Below are 25,645 nucleotides of genomic sequence, written 5' to 3'. Positions count from 1 at the left end.
TATTTGCAACTCTTCCTCAGATATAATGGCCCAAAATCTCATGATCTATTTGAGAACACAATTATTCTCAAGAGAAATGATACTTGCAGTCGTGAGTGTGCAAGCGCCGTGCAGTCGCTTTGAAAAAAGTGAATAAATATGAGACCCACATGAAAAAAAATTAATTTTTTAACAGTAAACCCCACTCTTTTTCAAAGCGACTGCGCAGCGTTTGCGCATTCCACGACTGTATGTAGCATTACTGTATTCTCAAATATTCTCATACTATTTTACTATTATTCACTATTATTCATAAATAATTGATTAATATTTACAAACTATTTCACTACTATTCATAAATCATCTGAGATATTCTTAGTATCCAAACGATAGTACTCGAGGCAAGCTTGACAAGGGTGAATAGCTGCAATAGCCACACTTAACTAGTTAAGTACCACTGAAGCAGATAGAGAGAATAGTGGTAGATACAGAAACAGACCTGCAACTCGCAATTAACAATGAACATTTTACAAATCGACCACCATAAGCATAACAACCTCATAAAAGAAAAAGGGGGAGGGGGCTAGAAATGCTTGCATACCATCAGTGAGAATAAGGCAAGTCATGCACAAAGGGATACCATTGCCTCTTTATTTTCTTATTAAAATAAGTCGTCATAAGTTGTATCTGAATTCTCTTCAAATATAGAATAGCAGTTGGATTGACTATTCGTTGCAAAGGGCCACTACAATAAACTTAAAGGTAATCTATATGGGTACCTTAGCTTAAGTGGATTAAACATATTCTATCCTGCTTTAGCTCTGTTCAAACCCGTTGCCATCCTCTTGTATCTCACTTGAGTTAAGCGCTGAGCTCCCACCATTAATCTCCACAGGACCTCCAGATTCAGATATTTTTGTGATCCTCTGCAGCTCATCAGTTTGATCTGAAGGATGTGCTACTGAAGGATCATCGACCAACTGTGCTCTCTGAACTGATGGTTTTGGCTGTCGGATGGCTTCAGCTGCTTCTAGCATTGCCACTGGGGGTGGCTGAGGAGGGACCCATGAACGCTGAACTGGTTGCTCGCTGGTTCGCAAACCATATGACCCCGACTTGAGTTTGTTGTCATTTTCAATGTTTGTGATCTTGACATTTTTCTGCTGCCACCAAGGTACTGAATTCTCACCATTTAACTGAGAGTTTATTCCACTGTATTGTACCTTGGCATTCAAGCCTTCGCCATTCACTTGAGACTGAAATGCTTGGCCTGAGATGTTCTGGGCCTGACCAACTTCCCATGGCTAATCAGGAGGACATAGAGCAATAATCAGCTTTATGTGGTTTGAATGCGATAACTTTCAGATTTGTATTCCTTTTCCACATTTTTTCAACAGGGATTAAAGTAAAAATTTGAAAAAGGACTCTGTACTACATAAACCTTGCAGAAAGTCTAGTCCATTTCTGATTATCCAAAAGAAAGACAACAGCCATTTTCTATTAGATCAAATTTTTATTTTCAAGAGCCCAACAAACATGTTAAATGCCAAGAGCACATCAACTCATAATGCTGGAATTGAAATTGGTAATGTTAATAACTGGCCCCTAGCCCAAGTAGTGCCCACAAACTATTATCGAAAAGAACAGAAAAAAGGAGCTAGTTGAGAAGGAAAAATGCTCAAAAGCAAACCTTAGTTTGTGCTAAATGAGGATTTGATGGTTGCTGATATTGATTTGAGAGTAAGTCATTTATGTCCTGCATATGAATTTAGAATGACAAAGTATTAGCATTGACCTCACAAACAAGACGAAGGCAACATAAAATTTACAGAGTTTACTTTGATATTTGGAGGTGTCTCCCCACTTTGGATCATGGCCACAATCTGCATCACCGTTATGGAAATCAAATAAACATAATTAATTCATTTAAGATCGTAAGCAATACATTAACAATGCATATCAGTAAATGGTTGTGAGTTGGAACAATAAAGATCCAACACTTGATTAAAAGGTGAGTGCCATTATATGCAACACTATCAAGGAACTAAATTTAGAATTACTAGTGGAAAGATTGGGTAAATTACTTACATCCATATATGACTTAGGGTGAGGCGCAATTGATGGTTCTACAGTTGTGGAAGGTGAGGAAGATCTCACTGTACCAAAAATCCTAATTATAATTGGAATTTAAACCATTGAAAAGGTTAGACAATAAAGTACTGGTTCTTGATCCCTAGATAACAACCTGATCGCAAGTCGTAGTCCATCTTGCCGTTTAGATATGGTTGCTGCAGCACATTTTGAATTTAGTAAATAGATAGATGTCAAACATGGGTGAGAGAACTGTATGTTCCAAATCTTCTTTTAGAGCACTAAACATTCTCAACTTATGCCTTTGTTCAGCTCACCTTTGAACTGGATTTAGAGATTCGATTATCTTCTTGATCAACAAAAGAGGCTCTCCCTTGGGCATTTGTTTGTCCTGATGTTAGGCAGAAAGAAAGGATATGCACAAAGAAGGTTAGCAGATTACCATATGACAATAATTGGTGACACATGATATGAAGATATGTCCTTGAATTTCTGACAAAGAAAACTGGTTATTAGGATGTTAGGCATTCCAGGAAACAATGTTACCACCAACAACGAAACTATGACACTCTTCAGCAGCAGATCAGAATACTAAAGGAAATTTATGCAACAGCATAGACAGCCAAGACAACAGTATAAGCACCTGGACAATGACTAGACAGATTGCTCAGGAACTAACTAGATAGTGCCACATGGATTCATAATACATGCGACATTGTAACAAGATGTGATACCTCATATGATAAGGACAAGGGTAGGTGGTGTATAGAATCCCACATCACTTGGGAAGGAGAAGTTCTTGCTCTTTATAAGGTTCCAATGGAGCTCCAATTATATCATCATTGACTAGTCAAATTAGAGTATAGGCCATTTAGTTTGGGCTTTCTATTAGGACATTACAAATGGTATCAAAGTCTATCACAACCAGAAATGTGGGACTTAAGCCATGCCACCTATAAGGGACAGGTTCGACGAGAACGTCGGGAATATAAGGGGGGAAATTGTGATACCCCATATGATAAGGATAAAGGTAGGTGGTGAATGAGATCTCAGATTGCTTGAGAAGGAAAAGTTCTTGTTCTTTATAAGGGTTCTAATGGGACTCCAATTGTATCATTGACTAGTCCTTTTGGAGTATAGGCCATGTGATTTGGGTCTGACATTGTGGCGTTAAACAAGATGGTCGCCAATCAAACATATATATCTAGACAATCACAAGATCGGGTAAGTGCTCTCTCTCTCTCTCTCTCTGAGTTACGCATTAAAGGGATATTTTATTTTTAGAAGAGGGGAATGTCTAAAGCATTTAGAGATCTCCTAAAGTTGTTTGTAAAAAACATAGTTTTAGATTACTTAGACTATCCTAACTAGATTATATCCCCTACAGGATCCTTCATCGTTGTTTTTCTTTTCGGCACGTTACTCAGTAAAATCACCAATAAAATGGGCCACAACTTTATCTGTATCCACTAATAAAGTTCTGGGTGTTTAATGTAGAGACACGTATACATTATCAAAAACCAAATGTAGAGACACATATACACAGAAACTTAGAGGCCTTTCTGCACACACAGGGTCGTAAAAATTAAATCCATTTATTACCAAGTACCAATGAGATGTGCAAACTCATCCTTAAGATATAGGAAGTCTAATGTGAATAGCTAAGGGAAGCAAGTCAAGAACTGACTCTTAACAGAATGATAAAATTGATGCAAAATGTTTTCTAGGCAGACAAGTTGCATATATCTGCTTGCTTAATCAGAAAGAAACTTCTTGGTACCTTCCAATTTCCTTATGGCATCAGTCATTGACTTCATTTCCTGTAGTTGCACATCTAACAGGTTCGTAAATCCTTCAAAATATCTCCTTTCTGGCCAATGTAGGACAAGGTGAAGCAATCAAAAGAGATATTACTGAGAAATGAACATTTCAAAGCAAAAAGATGGTGGGAGAGAGATAGAGAGCAGAACAATGAAACTAAGAAATGGATCTCTACAGAAAAAAGCAGGAGAAACACCCACTATCAACCCACCTTCATTTCTTGATTGCGCCATTTCTTGGCTTGCTTTTGCGACATCAGCAGCTGCAGCTGCAGCTGCTTTTGCAGCAGCAGCTGCTTCTTCTTCCAAACTTGGTTTTGGATCAGGCTTTTGCGCTAGGTCATTTTCTTCATCCAATACAACCTTGCGAATCCAAGACTTCAACCTGGGAATAATAGCATTCTAGAATAGGGAATATGTAATCATTTAACGTGAGCAAGCGAGAGGTATGAAGTAGTAAAATTCTGTTACACATAACTAGTTAGTCACAAGTATTTGCTGTAAGAACCAAATGAAATCAATATCAAAGACAGCATAAGAGAATAAAGGGCAGCTATTAACATGCCTGACTTTTGGATGGAATGATAATAGAGGAGTTAAATGTTGATACCTTGACTAGTACAGCTGTTCCAGCACCTGAAACAGCCAGTAATCCGACAGCAAAAACAGCATGAGACCATTTAAATCGGTACTGCATTAAAGTACCCAAGGTACCGGTGGAAGCAGCTACTGCAGGCTGCAGAGTTTGTATTGGGGCTTGTGGCTGATTGTTTGATGATGATTTTACCTTCTCATCTGTTAGAATTATGATGAATTCCACAATAACATCAGCTATAAAAGGACTAGCCAAACCCTAATCACATAAAAATCCCACTTCAACACTAATAATTATTACCTTGTCTATCACTGCCTGCATGCGCACTTTGGGGTGGGTCCTGCAATTTTAAAAACAAAGTCAGGCACAAAATAAGGAACAGACAAAGGGTAAGTACCATATAAATGAATGCTCTAGAATACAATTCAAAAGCAGTATATATGTCAAAAACAAACACAAAATAAAAAGATTCGATACTAAACTTACAGGCACACGCCTAAAGGCTTCATCAATCTCCTCCTTTGTAAGGCCCTTCTTCTCAAGAAAAGATCTTCTATAGATGACTGGAGAGCCCCTAACTTTTGGGTGTGAGAGAAATTTGACCGCATTTTGCACTTGTTCCTCTCGCATTGGCTCGGAGTTCACAAACACTGACGGTGTAGAGATTTGTTTGGGAGCCTCTACTCTGGACTCTTGCTGATCCAGATTCGTTTGTTGTGCAAGTTCTGCAGCTGAATTTACAAAAAAACCGGTTCTTATTTAAGGTTGAACGCATAGATTTTCTAAATTTATGAAATTTTAAGTATGTGCCTGAACAGTGAAAGTATAAGTAATTACAAGCACTGAAGAAGTATATTTTCTTGTTCATAAAATTTATGGAGAACATCAATATATGATGCTTTTAGCACGATAAGGACTTCCATAAAGACGTTTTGAAAGGATTCCTTTCAGCCTGGGAACAGAGTAGGGATTGACAAGCTAGGATTGCAGTCAACTCGTGATACAAACGCCGACAAACTCATAAACATAAACACAACAAAAAATTCCCATATGCGGCATTTCATTTTCCTGGTAACAACAATTTCTGAAGCTTCCCTTTCTGTAGAGGTTGCAAAACTAAAATTCAGAAATAAAACAAGAGAGAGCCTCCAATAACTATTCCGAAATACTACAGCGTCAACAACCAAAAATAAATCAAACAACAAGAAAAAGAAAAAGAGAACAAACCAAACCAAATCAACAGCAAAATATGCAAAACTAGAGAAACGAATGGCAAAAGAATACCCGGGTTCTGCGGATTCCCGACCATTGAATTTGGTGGAGCGCCTGATTGAGTCGCCATAGCCGATTAACGCCCTTCTCTGACTGAATCAACAAAAAGAAACCACCACCCAAATGAGAGGAATTAGTGCTAAAGTTTCGAACCGAACAAAAATAAACAGCAAAGAGCAAAAACTGATGATAGAGTTGCTGACCGAAGGAGATTCAGTCAAGAAAAAAGAGTAGCTGAGGCTCAGGGTGGGCTTTTCTCATCTCGACGTGAAAAATAATTATTGAATCACTGGCAGCTCGCGAAGACGACAAATAGGTGCACAGATTGCACTGCCGGGGCTGGCCATTTCTTTTACTTTATCCACCGGACCACATATATGCTCTACCAAACTCAACTAAGTATAGAATTTTAGGGTATAGGAAATTTGATCCCTTTTAATCAAACGAGATGTGTTGGGTTTATTTATAAATTTTACACAAAATAAATTTTATATATTAACTTGACTTAATGTGATATATTAAATTGATTTTATAATAAAAGAATTTTACAATTTGATCGATCACATTGAATCATACGGTATATAAATATTTTTGTATAAAATTTGTGTAGACCAAACAATTCACATACTTGGTTTCCTCTCATAGTTCCCCACCAATTCTCGGAGGAGGAATTTTCTTTCATTCACCTCTGAGTGGAAGGCATTTTTCTTGTAGTAGGCAAGTTTGTTCTTGAATATTCTTTCATCTCCCTTTGTCTCTTTATCTTTTTGTGTTTGTTATATTGCGGTATTCTTTGTTGGATTAATGGTTGATAATATAATAAAGTTGTGACATAAACTTTGTCTCACTGAAACTGAGAAGGGTGGTGTTGTTGCTGATGATGATGTTCAAATACTTTGTCTAATGGCTAGTTCTGTCTGGTAGGAAAGGTTGTAGCAAAAAGGAGGATTAATCAGGAGGCTTTCAAACTTACCATGCACAAAGTTTGGAAGTTTGTGCTAAAAGTTAAAATTATTGAAGTGTGTGACAGTTCATCTTTGAATTCTCTTTTGATCACGATCTTCATCGTGTGTGGGAGGGCCAACCCTGGTTATTCAATCAAGATCTGTTTATCCCTCCTTGTGCTCTTTCATTTCATCACACTCATTTATGGGTAGAATTACACAATATTCCTTTTGGATGTATGAATTCCACTATTGGTTCCCGGATTGGTGCTATGATTGGTAAGATTTTCCAATGTTGATGTGGATGCCCATGGAAATTGATGGAGTAAATTTCTGCAGGTTTTGGTTGAGATTGATATGTTGAAACCACTGATACAAGGGATAATATTATTTCTAAAAGGCCAACATGTATTTTTGCCTTTCCAATATGAGTGTTTACCAAGGCTCTATTTCTCCCGTGGAGTTATTATGCATGGTGCTTTTGGTTGTATGCATAAAGCTACCTCCTCATCTTCTGGTTATACTTCCAATTTGCAATATGGTTCCTAATTGTGAGCTTCTGCTTCTTCTCCACGTTCTGGTATTGATAAACTCATTGGTGGTCGATTGGAACAACCTTTTCCTATTCCTTCCGATGGTTAGTTATTGCCCTCTTGCTCTTCAGATAACTGTCATGATAGTTATGGAGTGTTGACAGTAGTTCTATCCTTCCTTAAACCTCATTGGCTCCTGTCAAGGACACTACCACTTGGCATGAAACCACTCCTCCTCATATCACTATGATTGGCTGTCCACCAGATAAGGTAACTATTCCAACTGAAAATGTCTCAACTGCTCAAACTACTTCTGGTTTACATCATGTGTTGAATTCTACCATTAACGATATCTCTATCCTTGATGATTCATCTCCTTCATCTTTGGCCAACATCCCCATACATTCACATCCACATGTTGACTCCTTGGATACTGTTGGGAAAGAGAATAGTCCTTTACCTGCCATAACTGATGATTCTGCAGATGCTTCACCCATGTCCCTTCACAAGTGGAAATGCAAACTTAGAAGTGTTATTTCTCCTAAGGTCTTATCCTCTTCTATCTCACATATTTCTACTCGTAAGAGGAATCCTTAAAAAGCCTGTGTCCCTCTTGATCCTAACACTATGCGATTGACTAGAAAACAGAAATCTATTAACTTGAATTTGAATATATCGACAACGGTTGGAAGTGAGCCCCACTAGAAGATAAGAGGCTTTTAAGTTAGAACTGTCGATAGCTTAGCAACCCTCAGATAATTCATGACCGTAACGTTTTGGTTAAGGATAAAAAAACCTAATATCTTATGTTTAATGGAAACTAAGATATATAAAACTAAATTGGATAGATTGAAGCACTTGTTAGACTTTCAATATCTTCTTATTGTTGATGGTGTTGGTCCTGGGGAGGTTTTGCTTTATTATGGAAAGATAAAATTCCACTAGAGATACACAGATTTTTACACCAGCATATTCATTCTTGGATTACCTATCTTGACTCTAATCTCCTATGGATGTTAACTTATTTCTATGGACATCCTAAAACTGATAAAAGACTTTAAGATTATAACATCTTGAGGCATCTGAATAATTTACATCCTCATATGTGGCTTTACATTGGTGATTTCAATGAAGTTTTATTTCATAGTGAGAAGTATGATGGTGCTCGAAGTGACAAACAGATTGTCATGTTTCATTATGCTTTACATGATTGTCAACATAATGACTTGGACTTTCACAAGGGTCGATATACTTGGTCTAATAACAGGACATATTGTACTTTCACTTAAGAGAGACTTGATCGAGCAGTTGCATCTACCTCTTGGTGTAATGAATCTGGTGATGGGGAAGTCTAGATACTTCCTTCAGTAACATTTGACCATTGTCCACTTTTACTCAACAGGGTGATAGAAACACCAAATCCTATCACCCGTGTGCTAGTCAAAGAAGAAAGAGGAATAAGATTTTGCAAGTTGTTGATGCTTCTAAGGTTTCCTACACTAACACTACTGGGATATGCAAATCATTTACACAGTTCTATCAAACTTTGTTAACTAACCCTTCATGGTTTGATGCATGCTTACATGCCTTGTCCCTAAAAGTCTCTTCAAATATGAATGTTGTTTTGCTTCAACCTTTCACTGAGGAAGAAGTGGTCACTGTTGTATTCCAAATGGAACCTTATAAAGCACCTGGATAGATGGCTATGGTGCATACTTCTATCAAGATCAATGGTATGTGGTTGGACAAGAGGTTTGCAATGCAGTGCTTTCTTTCCTAAATTCAAATGTTGATTTTGAGGAGATTAATTTCACTTATTTGGTACTAATCCCAAAAACTAGCAATCCAAAGTAGGTTACTGAATATCGACCATTCAGTCTTCGTAATATTCTATATAAGATCATAACAAAGATGCGCTTACTAACAAATTAAAACTGATTTTACCCTCACTTATCTCACCAAACTAGGCTGCCTTTGTCCCTAGTCAATTGATTACAAGCAATATTTTGGGTGCCTATGAAACCCTTCATACCATACATACTTAGCTTCATGGCAATAAAATGGTGTATGGCTTTGAAATTGGATATGAGCAAAGCCTATGATAAGGTGGAATAGAGCTTTATTCAAGTTGTGGTGCTTAAATTGGATTTTGATTCCAAATGGACATATCTAATCCCAAGATGCATCACCACCTATTCTTTTTTCTATTTTGGTGAATAGGGTCACTCATGAGAAGTTTAAACCACATAGAGGGTTGAGACAAGGTTTTCTATTGTCACACTATCTCTTCATTCTCTATGTTGAAGCATTGAGTTCTCAATTACATGCTGCAGAACACTAAGATCTCATTTCTAGTGTGTCGATAGCCAAAGATGATATCAGTATGAATTATCTATTTTTTTTTTTACAGATGATAGTCTTTTGTTTTGCAGAGCTACAATACAAGAATGAGCATCCTTATATCAGATCCTTGGTGTGTATGAGAATGCATTTGGCTAGCAACTCAATAGATATAAGACCTCTTTATTTTTAAGCAAAAATACAAACCCATCAACTAAAGAATAACTTATTGAGATGGTAGGTTTGAAAGCTACTACCAACTTGGACAAATACTTAGGTCTTCCCTCCCTTATTGGTCGATCCAGATTAGGTGCTCTTAAAGGGAATGTGGATAGGATTGGAAAGAAACTTGACATTTGGAAGATTTAAATTTCTTTCACAGGCTGAAAAATAAATTCTTATCAAAGCTGTCCTTCAATCTATTCCAACCTATAGTATAAGTGTGTTATTGTTACCCATATCTTTATGCAAAAAATTTAACTCTCTTCTTGCTAATTTTTTGTAGGGTCATCAGGATAACCAAACCAAAACTTGGTGAAAAACTAGAATTGTGAAGTTGTGGTTGGAGGTCTTGAATTTAGAGATTTACATTGTTTTAATCTTATTCTTCTGGCTAAGCAAGCATGGAAGTTTCTTGTATTTCCTGCTTCACTCCCAAGTAGAATACTTAAGGCTAAATATTTTCCTAGCACACAATTCTTGTACGCTGAATTGGGCTCTAGGCCTTCTTACATATGGATGAGTATCTACCAATCTATCTCCTGGCTAAAGGATGACCTCCTATGGAAAGTTGGTAATGAGACTCACATTAGTATTTAGAAAGATAGGTGGTTGCCTAGAGACAACTCTTGTAAAGTTCAATCTCCTATGTTTGTGTTAGATTCAGATATTGTGGTTACTGACCTTATTGACAAACAACAAGGGTGGTAGAGTTTAGCAGGGGTATAATGGGTCCAATTCGGTTCGGTCTGATTTTGTACATTTTAGTATACCGAAACTTTTGGTTTCGGGCCCGTTGGGTCTAGCTTTTCCAGTTTTAAGGATTATCTATATTAGTAATAATATGATGTTTATATATACTAAACTATTAGTCTATTTATATTATAGTATAAATACATTATATATATATATCAAAAGTAAGTTTATATTAATAACTTAATATTAATGTTTATATTTAAGATTAAAATTTTATATTCTATTAAGTTTATATTATAAGATTAGAATTCTATGTTATATTAAATTGCAACTTTGCATATAATATATATAATATAATACAAAAAATTATATATAATATAAAAAATTATAATATATATACCAGCCCGCTTTGGTTTAAAACGGTTTTCCAAAATATGAAAACTGGTGTAACACTAATTTAGAACTAGTTTCAATTCTTAAGAATCGGTACCGCATCAGACCTTCCGATCCTGTCCAGTTTGGTTCAACCGATTTTCTAGTTCTTTTTACATCCCTAAAGTTTAGACTTATTTCATACGATATTTATTGAGGCAGACATTAAGTCTATTGTAAAATCTCCTGTTAGCTTGATATCCTATGCAGATAAGCTAATTTGGAGAGGTACTACTACTAGCCATTTTTCAGTCAGAAGTGCGTATCACCTACAAAGAAAAATTTCAGCTTGGTCAATTAGAGAGTCTTTGAAGCAAGATTAGCAGGGAGACTTTGGAAGAAACTTTGGTCACTGCCCATAACTAATGTAGTGAAGGTTTTTCTCTGGCAAACATGTACTGATGTATTACCCACTAAATTGAATTTGTTTGAAAGACATGTTGTTACTGATTCCTTATGTTCAATTTGCTTGCTTGAGGAAGAAACCCCAGGTCACATCTTATAGACATGCCCCTCAGCTAGGGATGTATGGTCATTAGGCTCAGATCACTCTAGAAATCTGCAATCATAGCAATTAAGTTTGGTCATGTATTTAAGCAGCTGTGTGACAAATTGGTGCAACAAGACTTGGTATTTTTTGCTATCTTAGCTTGGTTACTTTGGTTTAGAAGGAACTCTCTCATTCATGAGGGTAGCTTTCTATCCCCATCTTTAGTCTATCAACAAGCAATTCAGGCACAAGAGGATTTCATCCATCATTGAAGTGTATCTAGACCAATTGCACAACTTGCAACTTTACACTAGACAATCTCACTTCCTAATTAAATCAAAATTAACTGAAATGTGGCTATCAAGGCAAATTCTAACAAGATTGGTATTGAGGTAATTCTTAGAGATTCTACTGATGTTGTTCTTGCAAGTTTGATGAAGCCAATGTCCTACTATGTTGACCCTTCACTTGCTGACATTTGAGGGTTGCTTGCTGCTGCTTCTTCTACAAGGAACTTGGCTTAAACTCTTTATTGTTTGAAGATGATTCTAGTCAAGTTGTTTCATTATTGTATAACAACGTTGGGAAGCTTAGTTGTCTACCAACAGATTTTCGACATTTAGATTCTATTTGAAAAATTCAGTATATTAAGAAGGAGATCAATGGAGTTGCTCATCAGCTAGCTAGAGAAGCTGTACTTGAGGACACTAAATTTACAGATATTGATTGTATTGCTCATTATATTTCATCCCTTATATTGGTTGATAGCCAAAACCTTGCTTAAATTCTAAAATGCATTCTTTGTTTAAAAAAACAAAAAAATAAAAAAAATAAAAATAAAAAACCAAAAACCAAAAACCAAACATTTCACTATTTAAATAATTCTAGTTTAAATTGACCTGTATATAATTCAAACTTGATTTTGATATAATTTGTATTTTGAACACAACACTTCAAGTTAATCATTTTATTCTCAACTCAAATGCTTAATGCAAATTTGAATAAACATTTATCCCAAGATTACCATCGTGACAATGTTATCACATAAAGAGCCTAAGAGCTCTCCTAATGGCTTTTTCATCATATCCTTTAAGATACATCTTCAAAACTCACTTTTTCTATTTTACATACTGACTTTTACAATATATCATACATCAGCTTATCTATTTTTTTTCATATCATTTAAATATTATATTTTTTAATCTTCGTTATTCATTTCAAATATTTTCTCTAACTATTAATAATATCCTCATATCTTTTGATATTTGCAATATCTCCACATATACAATGTTATATAATTATATTCTATTTTAAATTAATCCAAATTTACAAGCTAAACCAAAATATAAATTAATTCAAAAAATAAAAATAAGAGATTATATAATAAAAATATCTTCAAAGTATATTATGAGAATATCCATTATTGATAATTGTAAAAGTATATTCCCAAGATATTCTTCGGTATATTCCGTGAATATTCATTTTTGATAATTGTGAAAGAATATTCCTAAGATATTCTTCGATATATTTCATGAATATCCATTTTCGATAATTGTAAAAGAATATTCTTAGTATATCCTCTAGTATATATTAAGAATATTCCTTTAGTTTTCTCAAAACTTCAACTATAAATAATACAATTTCTTCATAAAGTTTCACCAACATCTTTATTTTCATTTCTTTACACAATTTTTCTTGTTCTTCCTTCTATATAATTCTTATGGATTCCGTCTTTGAGGTATATGACCTTTCGTCATCTGACGAGGAGTTTGAATTAAATTTAGCTCTTACCATAGAAGCAGAACGTTTGGGTAATGAGAGAGGCTCGACATCGCGTCATAATTCTATTCCGCATCTTATATTCATTCGAAGAAATTCGTTTGAAGACCACTAACACATTTTCCAAGATTATTTTGCTGAATCATCCATATATCCTCCGAATCTATTTTGTAGGAGGTTCTGAATGCAACGTCATCTTTTCTTGCATATTTAAGCTGCAGTCGAAGCATACGAACCATACTTCATCTAAAGAAGAGATGCTATTAGAAGACTTTGGCATTCCTCCCTTCAAAAAATAGCTGTTGCAATGAGAATATTAGCTTATGGAGTATCTAGTGATTTTGTGGACGAATACTTAAGGATTGCAGAAAAGCAACCGAGTGTTTGAAGAAATTTGTTAAGGCTGTCATTAGCATCTTCTCCAATGAATACTTAAGATCACCAAATGACAATGATATTATTAGATTGCTTGCTGTTGGAGAAAGCTTTGGGTTTCTTGGGATGTTAGGGGGTATTAATTGCATGCATTGTAAACGAATTTTTTTTTCAAATGCATGGAAATGAATGAATTGTGGTCATATTCATAAGCTAATGATAATTTTAGAAGCCGTAGCGTCATACAACATTTGGATATGACATGCATTTTTTGGATTACCAGGCTCTCATAATGATATTAATGTCCTAGAATATTCTTCTATTTTTAGAAAGCTCGCTAAAGGATATACTCCGAAGGTCAACTACTTAATAAATAGAAATGACTACTCAATGGAATATTATCTTGTCGATGGTATATATTCTTCGGAGTCAACATTTGTCAAAACAATTCATGCTCCACATGGCCATAAAAAAAAATATTTTGCTGCAGTTCAAGAATCAGCAAGAAAAGATGTAGAACGGGCATTTGGAGTGCTTCAAGCTCGATTTGCAATTGTACGCTGACCTGCACAGTTTTATGATCGACACACGCTAAAGAAAATTATGATAGCATATATAATTTTGCATAATATGATAGTAGAAGATGAGCGACATTCTTATCTTCAGGTAGAAGACTTCGTTTATGAACAAAACGATGAAATATCTCAAGAGACAGTGTCCCATGAGCATACAAATGAATTTCTAAACTTCATTCAACGCCATCATCACATTCGAGATCGAGGACTTCATTCTCAACTCCAATCGGATCTTATTGAACATTTATGGCAAATATATAGTCAATCTTAAGTACTTGTATTTTATATTTCACTATGTTTAGTCTAATGTTATATTCTTGTTTTATACAAGATGTAATCTTAATTTTCTTAATTTCATTATGTGTAGCTTAAGGTTATATTCTTGTTTAATGCCAAGGTTAATTTAAGATGTAGGTCTGTTCTATTATCAATAATGTTTATAATCTTTGCAAACTATTTTCAATAACTGTTTGCTTAATCATTAGTTTTTTTTTTTTTCTTTTATATAATGTTCATTTTATAAAAAAAATTTTGGTCACAAATTTAGCCACCAACGTTTCTCTTTACTTGGTCCCTACATTCCAAAATGTCGCTGTCAAATGCATAAGCAAATTAAGGATATAGATAGGGAATGTGTTGTTTAGAATTCTCAAGACTTCGAAATTCAGATTTTAGGGGTTAGATAACTAGAGAAAATATATAGATAGAAATTCAATAAGACATTGCTCCTTAACAATGAGTTGTCTATATCAAATAGAAGGCTTGATACATGCTTGCACTCAATTCCCTTCCCTTTTCTGCTAGCTCCTCTAGCTTTAGCTTTTCTACAGTTCTTTTGGTAATTTTTCCTTTACTTATTTCTCCAAAGGCAAGGGTGACTTTGCACTAAAGATAGAATAAATCCAAACGCTGAATACAATAGGACCAAGAACACTAAAGATAAATACTGTCCAGAGAAAGAAAAATGAAGAGAAATAATAAAATGAGACCAAGAACACTACACTAAGGATAAATACTGTCCAGGGTAGGAAAAATGAAGAGAAATAATAAAATGGGACAAAGAACACTAAGAGATTATATTCCACAAAAATACATTCTCACAAACATGTATAGATTCTCACGAAGGTAATATCCAATGTGGAAGAAAGTTGAATGTAAGAATTTTCATCAATAAGTTCATATTGTCATATCCTGAACATAGTGATTAAAGCAAACTCCATAATCAAGTAAGTTTAGACTCTAACTCATCCATTCACATAATAATCATTCATACTCATTCATTCACATAATACTCTTAAATTATTCACAACTATACTTTAGTGTCTCACCATCATAATTTTCCTAACAAAGAACATATTAGACTATTAAGACAGTTTAGTGTGCGAACTGTATTATATTCTATGCAAAAGAAAATTTGGACTATCCACTGGCTATATTGACTTCAGGTTTGTGCTTAGTCCTATAAAAAAAACTATCAAAAAAACTTCCAAATATGGCTAAATTTGTGGCTTCAAGTTTGTATTATGTTCTATACAAAAACTATCACATGAGCATTCCCAAAAATGGCTGCATTATTACCTTTCAAAAAATGTTCATTTATAGCCCATACACCACCCAGTCATGATTTTGTAGACCTTTGCTTCTCAAGTATTTCAAATTGGAGGTTACGAAAATACTCTTGCTGCATTGGAGGCAAACTTGAGATGTCCATCCTCATAATTTCCTTATCTTCTCTCCGTTAATCTAAATCAAGCCTATCTTTTGTAAAGCAGATGAGTTCTTTCCTAACTTCTCCCTTCTCAGCATTTGCTCTCTTATTCTCCTCTATCATTTCAATCACCAAATCAACAAGATTGAAAGAGGTACTATCTTGCCTCTTTTGCTTATTTTCAGTCTTCTTTCCAATGGATCTCTCCAGATTCACATCTATAGAAGGAGATATGGTGTCTTCATCTATAGATATAAACTCTAGCACATGAGCATCTGAGGTTACTGATCTTCTCTTAATTTTCACACTGCCCTCAGCCACAGTTTGTTTTCATTTTGGATAGTGCCTTAGAATAGTCCAACAATGAAGAAAGTTGAATATTACAGACTAGTTATTTTGATAGAGCTCATTTGCTTGCTCAATCTGAAAAATCATTAAATGAGATGTGAATTATATATAATACAATGTCATTTACACAATGAAATTAAAAGATATTTTTTGTGCTCCTTATCTTGCTCAGTAACCCCACTTGGAGACCTTTTGATTTGAGCTAAAACCCCACAAAACTTATTTGTAGCATGTTAGATGGTTGACCATCTATTTGTGAGAGAGCTTGAACTATGTTCACAAGATGTGGGTTTCTTGTTTTTCTCATAATATTCATGTACTTAGTCCAAAATGAATCTTTGGATTGATCAACCCCATTGATTGGGTCCAAACTCATATTAAGCCAAGCTGACACTAGTAAATTATCCTCCTCAACACTAAAGTTTCCTTGTCTAGATTTTAATTTTCTTGCAATAGATTGTTTTGGGTTGGGATGAGTTCCTTGAGATTCTAATTCATTCAAAGATATGAGGAGGTAGTCATTGTAGCTTTCTAGCTTTCTCCCCCTCCTGTAAGAGGGTAGTGAAGGAATGAACTCAATAAAGTTATGAATCCATCCTTCAAATGAAAAAAAAAAAAAAAAAGATTGTGGAACTCAATAATTCTATCAATTAAAAAGTTTGTCAAAATAAATTTTAATAAGTACCACTTGTTGATTAAACTCAATTAAAAATTTTTCTGATCTTATCAAATGGGCATAACAAGGCAAGTTAGTGGTGGACAAAAAAAGAGGAAAGTTAATTAAACGAAGCCAACCATTTTTTTTAATACATTTTGCTCACAGTTATCTATACCATCGAAAAGGCTAAACATTCAACCCACTACACCAAGTTTAAAAAAAAAAAAAATGAAGCAAAAAAAAAAAAAAAAGAAAAAAGCAAGTTTCAGAAATACACCCCAAATAAGAAAATACAGGGACCCTTCAATGGATGACACTTTTAGAGCTTTTACAACATACAGGTCAGCATTTACAACATATAAATTGATTCAACAAATAATAAGAGATTATATTAAGTAAGCCAACCATTTTTGTTAATACAACCATTTAACTTCAATAAATTTCACTAAGCCAATATTTTTGTTAAGATATTTTGCTGCCTCATTTATATTCTATCAATTTATCTTAAATAGCATACAACCGAGTAAAAGACTCAAAAGTAATACATAATTAATGATAACTAGAGTTGGTTTTCAACTATCAAAAAGGCTGAACAGTCAGCCCAGTACCACTTCATTCACATCCATACACCTCCACCAACCCCATCCAATTCATATATATATATATATATATATATAATATAGATGGATAATTGTGAAGAAGAAAAATGTGAGAGTTCTAAAGAAGGACGCCAATCAACAAAGTAGACAAGAGATATCACCAACTTAATTGAGATAATAGGTTTTCTGGTTGTGTTTTAAGTTTTGGATGGGAAGATTTTCAATCATGGAGATTATAATTTCTTTTGCAGGTTTATGGAGTTATTATGTTTTACTTATATTAAAATAAAATAAAAATTCCTTTACAGAATGCTGATAGGCCTATGTCCAATCCTCTTCCACCATAGTCTGAAGCTTTTTATAGTTATTAGAATGCATCCTCAACAGAGCATATTTTAAAGAAGAAAAATATGCGACCATCCTCGTCCCTCCCAGAATCTAACAAAAAATCCTAAATATGCAACCATCTCCAAATCTGAAGAAGAAAAAACTCCAAAAAATACAAACATGCTCAAAAATCTAAGATTTCATCTACTAAAAATTATCACATAACTTATTCAAAGGAGAATAGAGAGATTAAGAGAGAAGAGGTTGAACCATACCCAAAACCCATTCGGAATAGGAGTTGTGACGGGGATAGATGGAAGATGACCAGAAGGCAATTGTGGAATGATGCTTGCACAGGAAAGGAAGCAGATTTGAAGACAAGCAGAAGGCAACTCTTGTGACCAATGGAAGACGAGCAGAAGGCACCTATGAGGAAGGGTAGGCTCGAAATACACAGATAGAGTGGAAAAAGGGGCTGAAATGAAATAAACTAAAATACTATAGGGAAGGAAAAAGTATATAGATGAGGGAGAAATAATTAAAAATAGATTTACAACTGTGAATAGTTACTGCTAGATGTAGCAGTAGCACTGTAAAGAAATGAAAATTATGGATGGAATAGATCATCCATTGGACGCCTCTTTCAGACTAATTTCTTCAAAATAAACAGAAATAAATGATTTAGATAAGCCGTTAGGAGTGCTTTAAGTGCCACCATATCAAAATATATTCATTATTGTCCACTTTTGTTTCATTGGACCATTTTTGGTTTTCAAGTAAAAGGATGTACATGTAAGGCGGGCCTATTTCAACGTTTTATAGGCTCTTCTCCTGCAGTGGGCACACATAGGCTGTAGCACTACTGCTTGGCCCCTGTACGACACAACCTGTTTGCTGTACAACACAACCTCATGCTTGGGAATATTACTCATATGTTATTTTATATATTTTATGTTTATTTCAGCTTCATCTCAACGTGCTATTCTTTTTTTTCTTTAGAATATTAAAAGATAATAAGCGCATCCAAGTCATGTTTGTTGCAATTAGAAGATACATTTGTATTATCTTCGATATGTACTTTATTATCTCTAAACAAGTTTAATTACAAGATATCACGTCTTTATATTTTAAATAAAGAACAAGATTAATGTCATTGTCATGAATTCTTCATCATCTTATATATATATATATATATTGACTCTAATTTAGATAAAATATAAATAATATTATAACTTGGGTTAGTTCAATAATTGATTTAGATCTCAAACAAGAAACAATATATAAAGAAACTTTGAATATATGGTAGTTTAGTTAAAAATAATAATGAAAGTGTCTATCACCTTGATTGAATGAATAGTCTTGATCATACCCAATATACCATGACCTATAAAGCACACTTAGTAAAGTACTTACATGATATAAATTGATTTAAAAAATAAATTTAAAAATCTAAACCTTCCAAATTAAATATTCTTACCATTTAAGTAATGTAGATAGTGTGCTTTACTCCCTAACTTGACAATAGAATAACTCTAACTCATATGCATAAAGCTTCTTCGTTAAGTAAACTCTTAGTATATAGGGTCAAATATATTTAGCTAATGTTCTAAAAAACTAGTCCTAAAAGTTACGTATATTAATATTTTGTGACATGATCAATTCTCGTAAACGTGTGGTTCTCATAGTACAAGTACTACTTTAGATTAAATTAAGGAAAATGACACTTATACAACCTCCTTTTTTTTTCCCCGACTCTTTACACAACTTTGTTTTTAATGAAGAATATTTTTGGAAAATAATTTATAAAAGCAACATCGTTTTATCAAAATATAATCTCAATTTAAAATATAGTTGTAAAAATGGTTGTACATGTATCATTACTATTAGATTAAACTAAGCCATAAGATTTGGAATGATCTTTGTAGGCCTTTTTCTATATATGTAATTTCTAGTGGAGAAATTATATATTGAAGTGTTATAAGTTAAAGGAGCACATAGATTTTGTAACGGGATATCTTAAACAAGCTACATATTACTCTGTTGAGACAAAGGAAGTCGCTTCTAGCTTGGGACTTCAAGAGCTAGAACCCCTGTAGACAATGGGAATTTTCTTAAGTGTAACTAGTGATGGGACCTTAGTGCTATTGAAGTTTCTTATTTCTTAAATTATGGTTTAATCTTGGAGGTCCCTTTGTTTCGGGAGATTTCAAAAACAGTATCTTTTTTGGGAGTGATTTGAACAAAAATGAAATCATTTTGAGATATATAGCTTATGGTACCATGTTATTTGTTCAAGTTGCTTTAAATTTTACTTAGATTTACATCAATACTTCTGCTACATTTCTTGCATACTGCTATAATATAATAGGTGCATTGCAATATCATATATATCATGTATAGGGGTATGTAACATTAAGTTACATGTCCTAATGCTTTAGTACTCACTGTCCAATCCCATACAGGGGCTGGGGGCGTCACAAAATTAGTCCTAAAATTATGTATATTAATATTTTGTGACATGATCAATTCTCGTAAACATGTCGTTCTCATAGTCAAGTACTACTTTAGATTAAATTAAGGAAAATGATACTTAATTATACAAACTTTTTTTTTCTTACAACCCTTTACACAACTTTGTTTTAAATGAAGAACATTTTTGTAAAATAACTTATAAAAACAGCATCGTTTTATCGATCAAAATGTAATCCCAATTCAAAACATGATTGTAAAAATGGTTGTACATGTATCATTACTCTTAGATTAAAATAAGCCATAAGATTTGGAATGATCTTTGTACACCTTTTTTATCTATATATGTAATTTCTAGCAGAGAAATTATATATTGAAGTGTTATTAGGTGAATTGAAGAGAACTAGTCTGCCTTATTTGGTGGATTAAATTGTACATAAAGACAAATGCAGCGCCAGTGCTGAATACATAAAATTAAAAAAGCTTGAGACTATAACTTGAGAGCACTCATACATATGGGGATGATGGGAGAATATGGGAATTTGAAAAGCATGTCTGAAACAATCAGATCATCATCATCATCATCATCATCATCATCTTAAAGCTTAGAGAAAGAAAATGCATGCAGTTTATTGTTTGCAAACGGGTCCTGCCTCTGCTAATTAACTATTTAGTGGATAATATTGCGCCAATAAGAGATAACATGACTAAGAACTTGGAGATCACTCAGATGGCTGGGATGGGAGGTGAAAAGTGACTCTCGAACAGCACAACCTCAAATGTTCCATGAACAAAATCATAGTATCCACCCATCAACTTGAGTGCATTCTTTGCAATCGCCTTTCGGACATATGGGTATGTCAATAAGTTAGTCAGGGACAACTTCACTGACTCCTGCATTTATACATATATAATTGAAACATGCATAGATTAGGAAAGATCATGAGTTTTTTAGCTGTATAATTAAAATGGAAAAAGATATTTCAAGTCTTAGCTAGAGGATCTTCGGAGATGAGAATTTTGTGAATAGTAATAAGATAATTAATGAATAGTAGTGATTTGAAATAGTTTGAGTCAAGTATTTATTAGATTTTGGGAAAGGAAAGAGAAAATGTTGAATAAAAAATATTATAAATTTAAAATATTGTTAGAATATAATTTTTTAATATAATTTTTATTTTAAAATTTGAAAAAGTTAAATTATTTTTTGTTTAAAAATTTGAAAAAATTATAATGATTAGTTTGAAAAAGCTTTAATGATAATTAGTTTGAAAGTGTTTGAGTTATTGTTTCCAAACAACCATTTAGGGTATTGTGCAAGTCTCGGGTATTCCCTTAAAAAAAATAGATAAATATGAAAAACACATGAAAAATTTATTTTTTATTTGTGGACTCCACTTTTTTGAAAGGAGTGTGTGGATGGAACTTACAAATCTTATAATTATATCTACCATCACGCAATTGAAATCAGCATTTCTTTTGGTTTTTGTTTTCTGACGTACGTCGACGTTGTTGATAAGTTTGTTTGAGTTTTTGAGCAATGATTAGATATAAAAAATTAGCATGATGAAGATAAGCCAACCTTTTCACACTGTTTGCATTGTTCGGATAATGAACAATTGCCCCAAATTGCCTTGACCTTCAACTTGGCAGGTAAACCAATTTTGACCCAGTCGTCGATGAAATCACTGCACATATTAATCGATCGGATGAATGAATTCAGTAAGTTGGTTATAATCTTATCCACTTTCATTAGATTGAATTTCTCGAGAAAATACTTCAGATTTGAACAAGAAATTAAGTACTCTGGGGGGAATCGAAAGCCTTACAAAGGAACAGAACCATCCTCGGGAAAGGACATAAGCCTTTCTATCCCACCGCATCTACTATGCCCAATGACAAGGATATTTGGTATCTATATTGGAATTTATTTTCTTGTAAGACACTGAAATATTATTCTGCAGAAACAGTACAAGGAGAAAATTCGGATAAATGGACTATATATATTTCACCTTAAGAACCGATATCGCATATTCAATGGCAGCGCCAGTTCCAGAGTGTTTTAGCTGTGCAAACAAAAAAAGGTAAATTAATTAATGTTAACACGAATAATAAAAAGATATGTTGGATATATATATATATATATATAGAGAGAGAGAGAGAGAGAGAGAGAGAGAGAGATGATTGGAGATAAATGAGAAACCTGATCAAACACAGGAACCATGTTAGCAATGTTGCGGACCATGAAGGCTTCCCCAGGCTTGAAGTTCAAGATAATAGAGGGGGACACTCGAGAGTCTGAGCATGCGAATACCAAAAACTACACCAGAAAATTTATTCAGATCCTTGAGTTTGTTGCTTAAATCGTAAATATTGTTATATTTTTAAGCTTGTTTATGAGAATATATAGCAGGAATTAAGTAACCTAGCTAATAGATCAAAGAAGCATAGATTATATATATATATATATATGTATATAGTACCTTGGGTTCCTGGCCTTTGGCAAGTTCGTCGTAAAAAGGTCTGTTCGGGCTGCAAATTAAAATCCAGCCAAAGAAAACCATAAAGATGAAAATATATACTTGAAATGGTAGGTTTCCAAGTTGGAGTTAGTGTATCAAGAGAATTGATATACAAGAAATGCAGATAGGTAGCATGACAAGAAAAACGTTTCTTGCCAATTATTTGTTTACGAAAACGATTATTTCTTATTATAAATAATCGCATTTCTTGTAGTGGTGACATGAGCTAGCTGCATGCAAACTGCTTTTCTAATTTTGAACAGAAAAATCTAAGCCAAGTTTGGTTTTAGAAGAAAGAAATAAAAGCATGTTATAAATTAATGACAAGTATTGGCAAGGTACTACTGTTATATATGCATACTCAAATTCATTCTGCTTGAAGTATTTAAACCCTTCTATAATGGCTTGAACTGGGTCAAAGCTGGAACTGGAAGGAATCAGATCTGCCAATGGTAATTCCGCTGTCAGTTTCTCAAGTTTTGCAGAGTACTTCTCCTGATCATTTTCCAAGTTATCTTCGTTCCCACTGCATGCAGCCAAGTAATATAAGCCAAAGTTATTCATCCCATGCAAAAACAATGGCAATCTTTCCCCCCTCCCTCCTCTCTCTCTCTCTCTCTCTCTCTCTCTCTCTATTTCTCTGTGTGTGTGAAAAAGGACGTTGCAAGTATATAGATAGGATAGAGAACGTAGTGTTTCTTTACAGTACTGGCCGTTCCGAACTTAATTTGGATGACATGATTAATTACGATTTTTCTGTGTTTTGTATGGAAAGTTCTAAAATTTGCTTATAATTAATTAACCCCGACATATATGGGATTTAAGGAATTAGCATAATTAATCAAACCTAGTGTTAATCAACCTCTTCCCTCCTTCAACTGTTTCCTCCAAAGAAAGACTAGCCATATTTGATGATTCTTCTGCAAGTTGATCAGAAACATACATTACTGAAACGTCTAAAAAAAATGGTAATGTATATTTTAAATTAAAAGCTCCATTTTTACACTCAAAATGGATAGCTTCAAGGAATCAGTACTTTTTGTCATGTAGATAGTGTGTGACGTAAAGAAAGACCTTCAAATAGCACTACTCTTTCCACAAATATAAAACTTGCCAGGACTGAGCATCAAAAGAAAAAATCCGCTCGTCGAAGTTAAAAAAAAAAAAAAAGAACTATATATATATATACACATACATACATATATGTATGTATGTATGTCAAAGACACGGATCACTTCAAACTTAAGGAAAATGAAGAAATTAACTTGCCTAGCTAAATATATATGGCAATCAAAGATAAAATTTTACAGAAAATATATACACATGCAGATCAGAAGCAAGCTAGCTAGCTAAGACCAAAAGGATTCTTACTTGAAACTTTTGGTAGAAGTACTACTGTGAATCTGGATATTATGCATTTTCTGCAGTGACTGAATGCCTCTATTTATATAAGCAAATTAGTCTATGCTTCTAGTTTCTTACCTGCCCCAGAATTAATATTTTTCAAGAGAAAAAGTACGTACCTTAATTAACACGTTTAATTAATTTTTCGTGTGATCTATAGAAAAAAAGAAATTAATAATTTATAAAATAAACAAGTCTTTCTTGCGTTAATTATCTTCTTGATGTCAGCTGTACTGCCAGAAAGAGCCATCGACCATATATATCTATGAACAAACTCATACGTCTCTCACCTAATATTGTACATTAATAATGTTATTCGATTATCACCTAACCTGTCTGTGGAGAGAATCTCTAGCTAGCAAGCTAGCTCCTGCAGTTTCACGTGATCAACGACGTATACATGAGATGAAAACAAAAACAAATTATTAGAAAAATAATATTAATTTCTTCGATACATGGGTTAATTTTAATTTGTATAGATCGATACCCTATTATTAATATTCCTAGTTGATGATGATGATGATGATCAGTAACTTCATCAAGTCTTCATGTTAGTGATCATAGCTAGGGTTTGCTCCTTCGATCGTTTTCTTCAACTCTCATTCGCAATATCAAATATATATATATATATATATTTTAATTTGTATAGATCGATACCCTATTATTAATATTCCTAGTTGATGATCATGATGATGATAAGTAACTTCATCAAGTCTTCATGTTACTGATCATAGCTAGGGTTTGCTCCTTCGATCGTTTTCTTCAACTCTCATTCGCAATATCAAATATATATATATATATATATTTTAATTTGTATAGATCGATACCCTATTATTAATATTCCTAGTTGATGATGATGATGATCAGTAACTTCATCAAGTCTTCATGTTAGTGATCATAGCTAGGGTTTGCTCCTTCGATCGTTTTCTTCAACTCTCATTCGCAATATCAAATATATATATATATATATATATATTTTAATTTGTATAGATCGATACCCTATTATTAATATTCCTAGTTGATGATCATGATGATGATAAGTAACTTCATCAAGTCTTCATGTTACTGATCATAGCTAGGGTTTGCTCCTTCGATCGTTTTCTTCAACTCTCATTCGCAATATCAAATATATATATATATATATATTAATTTGTATTGATCGATACCCTATTATTAATATTCCTAGTTGATGATGATGATGATCAGTAACTTCATCAAGTCTTCATGTTAGTGATCATAGCTAGGGTTTGCTCCTTCGATCGTTTTCTTCAACTCTCATTCGCAATATCAAATATATATATATATATATATTTTTATTTTGTATAGATCGATACCCTATTAGTAATATTCCTAGTTGATGATGATGATGATCAGTAACTTCATCAAGTCTTCATGTTAGTGATCATAGCTAGGGTTTGCTCCTTCGATCGTTTTCTTCAACTCTAATTCGCAATATCAAATATATATATA

At 33.7% G+C, this 25,645-nt stretch overlaps 2 protein-coding genes and 2 long non-coding RNA genes across 5 annotated transcripts; 1 reads left to right on the top strand and 3 right to left on the bottom strand.

The window, feature by feature from the left end:
* Positions 1-604: 604 nt before the first annotated feature.
* On the bottom strand, positions 605-6,011 carry LOC121237313 (peroxisomal membrane protein PEX14-like). Its single transcript, XM_041134003.1, has 13 exons — positions 5,961-6,011; positions 5,770-5,846; positions 4,972-5,216; positions 4,786-4,825; positions 4,501-4,685; positions 4,103-4,292; positions 3,851-3,940; positions 2,388-2,461; positions 2,225-2,267; positions 2,068-2,135; positions 1,818-1,862; positions 1,670-1,735; positions 605-1,283 (listed from the first exon to the last, which is right to left on the bottom strand). The coding sequence occupies exons 2-13, from the start codon at positions 5,825-5,827 to the stop codon at positions 795-797; spliced, it is 1,593 nt and encodes a 530-aa protein (XP_040989937.1). The 5' UTR covers positions 5,828-5,846; positions 5,961-6,011; the 3' UTR covers positions 605-794.
* A 9,208-nt stretch (positions 6,012-15,219) lies between these two features.
* LOC121236411 lies at positions 15,220-18,273 on the bottom strand. The gene is made up of 2 exons (XR_005934755.1): positions 18,056-18,273; positions 15,220-16,271 (listed from the first exon to the last, which is right to left on the bottom strand). It is a non-coding gene; the product is annotated as an uncharacterized LOC121236411 (long non-coding RNA).
* Positions 17,659-17,873, top strand: LOC121236412. The gene is made up of 2 exons (XR_005934756.1): positions 17,659-17,704; positions 17,762-17,873. It is a non-coding gene; the product is annotated as an uncharacterized LOC121236412 (long non-coding RNA).
* A 2,500-nt stretch (positions 18,274-20,773) lies between the features above and the next one.
* On the bottom strand, positions 20,774-24,238 carry LOC121236402 (carbonic anhydrase 2-like). 2 transcript variants are annotated; one of them, XM_041132827.1, is made up of 9 exons: positions 24,143-24,238; positions 23,619-23,691; positions 23,133-23,297; positions 22,733-22,781; positions 22,453-22,569; positions 22,262-22,315; positions 22,079-22,164; positions 21,832-21,937; positions 20,774-21,143 (listed from the first exon to the last, which is right to left on the bottom strand). In XM_041132827.1, exons 2-9 carry the CDS (start codon positions 23,675-23,677, stop codon positions 20,976-20,978), a joined length of 804 nt encoding a protein of 267 aa, XP_040988761.1. In that variant the 5' UTR covers positions 23,678-23,691; positions 24,143-24,238; the 3' UTR covers positions 20,774-20,975. The 2 variants fall into 2 exon arrangements, with proteins under 2 accessions (XP_040988761.1, XP_040988762.1); XM_041132828.1 differs by having other exon boundaries at positions 23,634-23,691.
* Positions 24,239-25,645: the final 1,407 nt, after the last annotated feature.

Source organism: Juglans microcarpa x Juglans regia, chromosome 6S (assembly GCF_004785595.1).
Source record: "Juglans microcarpa x Juglans regia isolate MS1-56 chromosome 6S, Jm3101_v1.0, whole genome shotgun sequence".
Taxonomy (NCBI): Eukaryota; Viridiplantae; Streptophyta; class Magnoliopsida; order Fagales; family Juglandaceae; genus Juglans; species Juglans microcarpa x Juglans regia.
The sequence above is the reverse complement of the archived record's forward strand: the minus strand, read 5'-3'. Positions and strand labels throughout refer to the sequence as shown.